This window comes from Sinocyclocheilus grahami, unplaced genomic scaffold, assembly GCF_001515645.1.
Source record: "Sinocyclocheilus grahami isolate Dianchi unplaced genomic scaffold, SAMN03320097.WGS_v1.1 scaffold1073.1, whole genome shotgun sequence".
Taxonomy (NCBI): Eukaryota; Metazoa; Chordata; class Actinopteri; order Cypriniformes; family Cyprinidae; genus Sinocyclocheilus; species Sinocyclocheilus grahami.
Window position 1 is genome coordinate 351,124 of NW_015506252.1, and position 8,884 is coordinate 360,007.

The 8,884-nt window shown below is 38.3% G+C and overlaps 1 protein-coding gene across 1 annotated transcript; it reads right to left on the bottom strand.

Annotated features, from left to right (window-relative positions):
• Nucleotides 1-5,206: 5,206 nt before the first annotated feature.
• Nucleotides 5,207-8,773, bottom strand: sp7 (Sp7 transcription factor). Its single transcript, XM_016251855.1, has 2 exons — nucleotides 8,695-8,773; nucleotides 5,207-7,059 (listed from the first exon to the last, which is right to left on the bottom strand). The coding sequence occupies exons 1-2, from the start codon at nucleotides 8,713-8,715 to the stop codon at nucleotides 5,740-5,742; spliced, it is 1,341 nt and encodes a 446-aa protein (XP_016107341.1). The 5' UTR covers nucleotides 8,716-8,773; the 3' UTR covers nucleotides 5,207-5,739.
• Nucleotides 8,774-8,884: the final 111 nt, after the last annotated feature.

Sequence of the window (8,884 nt, forward strand, 5' to 3'; positions counted from 1 at the left end):
TTGGGTTGTTTTGACCCAGCGGTTGGGTTGTTTTGACCCAGCGGTTGGGTTGTTTTGACCCAGCGGTTGGGTTGTTTTGACCCAGCGGTTGGGTTGTTTTGACCCAGCGGTTGGGTTGTTTTGACCCAGCGGTTGGGTTGTTTTGACCCAGCTATTGGGTTGTTTTGACCCAACGGTTGGGTTGTTTTGAACCCAACTGCTGGGTCAAAACAACCCAACGGCTGGGTCAAAACAGCCTAATAGTTGGGTTTGTCCCTTTTTAACCCAGCGCTGGGTAATATTTAACCCAGCATTTTTTTAAACAAAATGAAACAAAATTCTGTTTCATTTGTGGTGTTTGTTTGGTCAAGCAGCACTGGTTCTGCTGCTCATACTTTTTGAAACCCCAAACCTTATGTTTTAACCCTTGTGGGTCCTTTTGAGTTGTCGTAAGTGCTGGTTAACCTATGCTTTCTTTAGTGATATTCTGTGACCTTTTTAAGTTAGGATAATTCCAATCCTTGTTTTACAACTTCAAAAAAGAAAAAAATACAGTTTTAAAAATCCCATGTACTCATAGAATCCAAATGACCCATTTTTTGGAGTTGTCGGAAATACTATTTAACCTATGATTTTATTCTTGATATTTTGTGATTTTTTTTCTCATTTAGGATCATGAACATGCATGCAAAGTTTCGACACTCATGGAATGCGCGTACAAACATTCTATTATGATTCATGGTTAATGGCAACTGCACATAAACATATATTTTTGAAGCATTTTGTTACGTCAGATTCCCAACTACCCCTTTTATTTTTTTACATTTACGCATTTGGCAGATGCTTTTTTCCAAAGAAATTTACACTGCTTTCACGGTGAACTATTTTGCTGGGAATCGAACCCATGATCTTGGTGTTGCGAGTTCCATACTTGACTGAGCTTCAGGAAAACACAGAAGTGCTTTTCCAAACTTCTTCTGTTTAAATGTTTAAAACATTTTTAAAAATAGTGTTAAAAAGTAAAAATAGTAATAATTTGTTAAATTCCGTTTTAAAAATTTCTCATTCATTCATTTATTCATTAATTCATATATTTATTATTTGTAATGTATGAGAAGTGAGAACTATTAAACATAAAGGTTTACTATTTTTATCTGATTTATGTTTTTCAAAGTGTGATTTTTGGTGAATTATATTGAATCCATATAGGGTACACTTTTAATTTTTTATTTTAATTTTTTAACTTTTTTGGTTGGTCGGAAATACTGGATAATGTATGATTTTATTCTTGATATTTTGTGATTTGTTTTCATTTAGGATCATTAACATGCATGCAAAGTTTTGACACTTGTGGAATGTTTATACAAAATGTCTATTACGAATATAAATGGATAAATGCAGAAATGCATATTTTTTTTAATGTTAAGTCAGTTTTTCCAACTACATTCTAAGGATGTTTACATTATTTTTTTAAATGCAGTTAAAATATAAAAAAAAAATACTGTTTATAAAATGTAAAAAAATGAATATATAAATAGAAAAACCTTGTTAAATAGAGTCTTAAAAATTTCTCAAATTTTAAAGAATACATTTTAAAATATGTTCTCTTTTTTTTTGGTTTGTTTGTTTGTTTGAAGGTACTGTATATTAAATTAAATTAGGGTCGGTTTGACCTGCTCCATAACGATTATGTTTTTAACATAATACGTCCTCATGTAACTCGTCCCTCACTGGTTGTACTTGACCAATAAAAACACACCTAAAAAGCCATCAGAACACCTTAGCAGCTGTATTGCAATTCCCTGGAAACCAAGTCATGCACAAGAAACTGTAAAAATCTAGTTAGTATTTATCCACTGACCATCTGAGAGTCGCGTTTGAGGAGGACGAACGAGAGGAGTTCGTGCTTCCCTCTTTTCCTGTCATCTTTTCTTTTTCTTCTCTTTTCTCTCATGGCCCTGAGTATATTTATCTTTTTATGGCTTCACTCGAGGCAGATCCTCATCTTTCCTTTTTTTTCCCCCCTCCAACATAAAGATACAAAAATAAAACAAGGTTACCGCCACCACAGGGGAGTATAAAAGTTCAAAAATAATAGTCAGAAGCCACGGACCCTCCTGTACCCCCCATATAAAGCTCCTACACCCCCACCCACGAACACACACCCCACCCAACCCTCCACCCGGCCTTTAAAGCTGCAGACGTGACCGCCAGCCCACTTCAGACCACCATAAACATGTCAGGCCCTGATGACAGAGCCGGCCCGAGATGCTTTATACCAACTGACCTCAACTCCAGCTCATTAGAGCCAGTAAATTAGAACCATGCATCCCGAGTCAAGAGGAGTCGATGAGAAGAGAGCGCAATATGAGGGGTGATGCATGCATTTGATCACATAAATAAAGTCTGCAATATGTGCAACGCTTCTGGAACTCACAGCTTTTGCTCTTTAGTTTTCAGTATCGTTCCTGCACTTCTCATCCTTTCTGTAATTCACAAAGACTTGCTCTCATACAGGAAAAGTCCATTGCTGTGTTTCAAAATCTTTACTTCATAAAATAAAAAATAACGTAAAAAATAAAAAGGAAATAGTGTAATTACAATTCTGTATGCAAACTTGTTGACGCCAAAAGAAGGAAAGAAGACTTTGAAAGAATAATTAAGTAACACATCGAATTAAACATGACATTTTGAAGTAGAAAGACTGAAATAGTATTTATTTAATTATTTATTACAGAATGTACACAAATCATTTTTGTTTTATGTTAAAAAATCTTTTTTTTCAGCGAATGTAAGTGGGAAATTTTCAGACTTATCTTTCAAACTTACCTAAAATTATTCTTAAATTTCATAAAAATATAAGATTTATAAAAACCAGAAATAGATAACATGCATAAGGCACAAGCTGAGCTGAGTTAATTGAAATAAATTGTAAAGAATAAAAAAGTGAAATTTCACCTTCAAGTGCTTCCACACAAGCGCTGTAATAAAATAAAATAAATAAAATAATTAAAAAACCCTCACTGTGTATAAAGATGCTGTTCTCTCAGAAAATAGAATAAAAAGAGTAAAAAAACAACAACATGTTGACACTATGTTGTAACTTTAGATTCTAAATGTAGAACATTCTCACAACATAAGTGCGACATTTTTAAACTGTAATGTTAAATTTCATACAAATATATGGTTTATAAAAACAAAAAATATAACACACATAAGGCACACCTGAGCTGAATTAATTGCAAAAATTAATGAAGAATAAAAAGAGAAATTCCTCAGAAGCACTGCAATAAAAAATAAATGAAAATTAAATAAATTAAATAAATTAAAAACCCTCACTGTAAAATAAGTCTCTTCTCTAATAAAATAAAATACATAAATAAAATAAAAATAGTAAAAAAATAAATTTAAATTCCATATTCAGATGTTGACAACCTTCTCGTCGCATAAGATTCTGAAGGTGGAACATTCTCACAATGTAAGTGGGAAATTTGAAAGATTCATAAAACTAAATTTCATAAAAATATAAGGTTTAGAAAATTTTTTTTTTGTAAAGAATAAAAAAATATATATAAAATGCTTCCTCACAAGCACTGTAATAAAATAAAATTAAATAACCAAATAAGCTTGAAAACGCCTCACTGATCATTTCCTCTCTTTAGTGAGTTTAGTGAGTGGTCAGTCGTCTCCTGTCCCGTGCTGACCGTCCCGCAGCGTTATGTGGGGTAATTGTGGGGCCGGTGGGGGGTAATTGGTCCTCACAGACAGCGGGGGAGGTTTAATTTCCTCGAGTGGCATTCTGAGAGACTCTTTGTGTGACTGAGAGCTCTGCTTTGTTTGAGCTACAACAACTAATTAAAGCATTTGTTGAGCCGTAAGACAATACGAATGACAGAGAAACTCAAAGATCAAGAGGAGTATATGGCATGAGGAAAAGTTATCTGGCTTTATATTCTTTCCCTTCACGAATCATTACTCACGGGCCAAACATTCGAAGCAATGACACTTCATTTCTGGAGAAAAAAGGTTTTACTCACACTCTGTGGTCTGAACTTATTCTGAGCATTCATACGTTTGATTTATGACATCCCACATGCAGCGTCTCTGGATTCAATATGCTGGTGTGATCGAGAAACTGGCCAAACCTCGCAACATGGCTGAACATAAAGATGTTTTCTTACAATTATTATTGTTTTTTACACAACCCAGTAATGCTTCGTCAGCATGCAGGTTTTTTTTGTCAATATGGTTGCTGATATGTTTTCTTTTTAATATATTAAAAACAGATGCATCATGAATAAATGTGAAGGGATCATATTTCAACCCAAAATGACAAGAAACACAAAATTGTATATTTTTTATAAAGAGAATTAAGTAGGCTTGATTTAAGCAGAATTAAGCAAATTTCGGCTAATTAGGGTCATTGAGATGTTTTGCATTGTGACTTCAGTTCATCGTTACTGTAAAAGTTTTACTCTTGATTATTCTCAGTAATGTATTTTTTACTGCAATACAAAACAGTGTTACACTTATGAAAATCATCAATTCTCATAACTGTAAAATGTTTAATGTAAATTTAGCATAAATTAAAACAAATGATAACACCATGACGTATTAATACTTTACCACTGACTTAATTAAAAAATAAAGTTTTTGTATTACAGCAATGATAATTTGAGGGAAAATAATAAAATTAGGTTAAGCATGACATATTTTCTTTCCTTTGACTTTAGGGTGAAATAGGACCTGAGATGTTCTTGAACATTTTGTGAAATTCACAAAAATTAAAAATGTAAACGCATTTACACGGCCACATATGGTGGTTTCAATGCTTAATTAAATTACTGTACATGTTTACTGTAATCAATTCACAGAAATCTGTTTCATTGATCTTATTTCCACTATTTATTTAGGATTTTACAACAAAAACTGATGTTTCAATACATAATGTCTTTCTTAAGATGTAAATTCTGTTTTAAAAATCTGCTTAAAAGATCCAATCAAAGGAAGTTCAACTCGATCCGTCCAAATAAACAATAAATAAAACCATCACATGAATGAGAAGACTTAATTTATTCATAAATGACTCGCTTCATGGTCTACCTCCATTCAGCAAAACCAGTGAAACACAACATTGTCTCATAATTTAAAACATAAATTAGATTTTATGTAAATAGGAAATTAAATAAAACAATGATAAGCGACAGGACCAATAATGAAACACCAGATTGCCTCTTTGCAGCCTAAACTGAAGATTACGTCCTGATCAATTCTATCAAAGTAATGAATCCTCAAGAAAGCATTCAGGATTAAAAAAATAAAAGAAATCAATTTTAATTAAATAAAAACAGATCACATGTGCATCGATTGGAAGCCCAAATGTCAGATACACAATCTACTCAATGCTGGGCTTCAAAAACAGCCCTGAAAGTTGTCAAGAAGAAGGAATTTAAAACAAAGAACGAGAAATAATTCAATAATAACTTGTAGACATTAAAATATTTAAAAATACTCCCAAAATGTAGGCCTCTCCTGACAAACATGTGTCTGAAGTTCTTTGTAAAACAATTAATTTCTCCCAAAACCTCCCAGTCTAGAAAATGTTCATAGTACGCTGCTCTCTGTGGAGCACATTCAACTAGTTCCCAAAAACAGATTGCATAATAAAAACAGGGGTTTTTAATTTTATACGCAGCTTAGCACCAATGCAACAGTAGCTCCACTTGTCAGAGTCTTCATCCAATTCCTCACACAGCGGTTTTATATCTCCAGCAGCCCGCTGCTGCTGTTCACACCGTTACAGGTGCCGCTTTTTTCTTCTGCACCAACCGTCGGATCCTGCATGCCACCCGCGGGCCCCTGAGGAGCCACTTTAGCGGAATCCGTCGGTTCCTCGGTTCCTCTGGGCTCCGCCTCCTCTTCCGGACCCTTCCCTTGCAGGCTGGCTTCCGTGTGGGTCTTCTGATGTTTGCTGAGGTGGTCGCTACGAGTGAAGCGCTTATTGCACAGGTGACAAGTGAACTTCTTTTCTCGAGTGTGGGTGCGGACGTGGCGCTCCAGCTCGTCGGAGTGAGTGAACCGCTTCCCGCAGAAGAGCCAGTTGCAGACGAAGGGTCGTTCGCCCGTGTGCCAACGCAGGTGGGCTTTCAGGTGCGAGGCCTTGCCGTAGACCTTCCCGCAGCCGGGAATGTGGCAGCTGTGGACGGGTTTCTTGCGCAGGGATGCAGCCGAGGCGCCAAGCCTCTCCAACTCTTGGCAGTTCGGGCAATCGCAAGAAGACCTTCCGGTGGTAGATGTGTATCCGGGAGATCCCCGAGCCGGTTTGAGCCCCATGGAATTGTCCAGGATTCCAGAAGTAGTTACGGGTTTGGGCTTGTACATGTCCTGCGGGAGCATGTGCTGTGAGGATTGGAGCAGGTGCGAGGACGAACTCAAGCCTACAGACGGGTACGGCGCAGGGTTTAGAGGCGTAAAATCAGGAGTGTAACTAGGCATCTGGGGGTTGAGGGACGCTTGAGGAGCGATGGGTTGCAAGTGCGCTTGGAGGCTCTCGGGTTGAGGTTGTCCTGCGTTTAGCCAGTTTGAGTTGGTGTGGACATCCCACCAAGAAGATGTTGCGTTCGCAGGAGCAGCCGTGATCCCGGGATGGATGCCCTTGTACCAGGAGCCATAGGGATGCGTCATGTCCAGGTAGGTGTTGACGCTGGTCAGGCAGTCCGCTGTGGCTTTGGTCCCCAGAAGCGAAGGGTCCTGAGAGGCACTGGAGGTTTGGAAACTGGAGAACAGGTTGTATTCGGAGCCGTACGCTCCCGTGGGAGCAGGAGGAGGGCTGCCGGTCGGAGTGAGCAAGCCCCCGGCGGAGCTGAAGGAGCCGCTATAAGAGTCCGCAATGCCCTCATTGCCTCGCACGTTATTCTTAGGGCTCTGGAGTTCAGAGGTCATGCTGTAGGCTTTCTTAACTGGTACCGTGCTTCCTGCTTTACCTGGCGTGGCGGAGTCTCGGACTGGACTGGTGTTCCCAAACTTGTTGCAGGTGGCGGTTAGCATAGCCAAGGGACTGGATCCATAACGTGTTTCCTCCTGAGAAGAGAATGAGAGATCAGAACGCAATCTATGTTGCTTCAAATGATGCTACCTAGCATAAAAGAGGTTGAGCAAACATCCATCCTGCACTATTAGTCTAGACAGAAATATGCACCAGCGCTGACAACACAATAATTAATGCCTCCACACGTGGAGTTCCGGTTTAACGTGTTTACATCTCCATAGTGACCATCCGTCTGTGAAAAACAGGCAACAATATGATATTCTTTGGAAGAACAAACAATTGTTTAGTTTAGAACACTCTAATTGCGTTGTCAATCAATTTGAACAAATGCACAAGAATACAAAATTTAGAAATCAAAGATGGTCTATTATTTTCCAAATATTCACACTCACATTGATCGAAGCACGATTCCACAAGTATTTAACATGCTTAATGCCAGTGCATGAACACAGCCACAGAAAAACATGTGGTAACCATGTTTACAGTCAACAACGACATTACAAAAAGCTCTCTGTTTGGATGTTAAATTAAAAAGCAGATTGGCATTTTAGGATAACCACGACTCTAACTTAAGATGTTAAGTCCAAACGTCACCTTACAGTCACAGACTACGGTTGGACTTCGCTTCATTTGGAAAGGCAGTGGTCTACCCCATTTTCCGCTGGGAAGTGATGATAAATGAATGAGTAAGGCGCAGTGTGTGATGATGATATTTCCCGCTGAGTGTGTGCGGTTCATCTTGGCAAAGGTTCTGCTCCCGTTTCCAGGTTAACTGCTCCCCATTACAGCGTGGAGCTTAAATTTGACGCCAACATCCAAAACCATCGCCGCAAGAGTTTCAGTCTCCTACACTCTAAAAAATGCTGGGTAAAATAGGGACAAACCCAGCAATTGGGCTGTTTTGACCCAGCGGCTGGGTTAAATGTTTAACCTAACCTTCTGGGTAGTAACCCAACCGCTTGGTCAAAACAACCCAGTTGCTGGGTTTGTCCCGATTTCCAACCTTCTGGGTAGTAACCCAACCGCTTGGTCAAAACAACCCAGTTGCTGGGTTTGTCCCGATTATACCTATTTCCTATTTTTGTATTTTATTGGGTTGTATTTAACCCAGAGTGTAGTTTTTTCAGAACCCAGTGTCTAGGTTGGACTATCTGGTCATAAGTTTAAAAGTTTTTTGATTGTGTTGCAACAAACCCAATAAAGGTTCCCTCAGTGGCTCCTAAATTCAGCAAAGAACCCCGTTCTTCCTTTTTTTGCTCGACACGAGTTACTCACATCAGTGCATTGGTGTCTAGGTTCTTAAAAGTACTTCTAAAGGACTACAAAATAAAAAGAATGCAAAAACCCTTTATGGTTGTAACTGTAAATTCATTTTTAAGAGAGCATAGAGACTGAATTTCAGTGTTTTTTTTATATTTACAATGACATTATTATCACATAGTTCATCCAATTAGAGTACTTAAGATGAGTTGTTTTCATTCTACTTTTAATTTCTTACAGAAGCCATCCAATAACTTTTACTGAGTAACCAGAATCAAAGATATGCAAACCAATAATGCACAAAACATCCATATAGTAGGCTCTTGACGCTTATACATATTTATAGAAATCCGATATAAAACCATGAAAACATAGGCAGATATGAGATCAGATTGTGTTCTCCATACCTGCAGAATCGACGCGGCCATCCCGGAGGAAGCAGTCCTGTGAAGTTCAGTCCAAAAGCAGGAGGAGAAGCTCGAGGTGCGGGTGAGTCTGACTGAAATAAACCCCGGGTGAGTGAAGCGACTCTTCTATGAGGAGACCCGCCTCCTAATGACCGGAGAGAGGGAGGGAGAGAGAGAGAGAGAGAGAGAG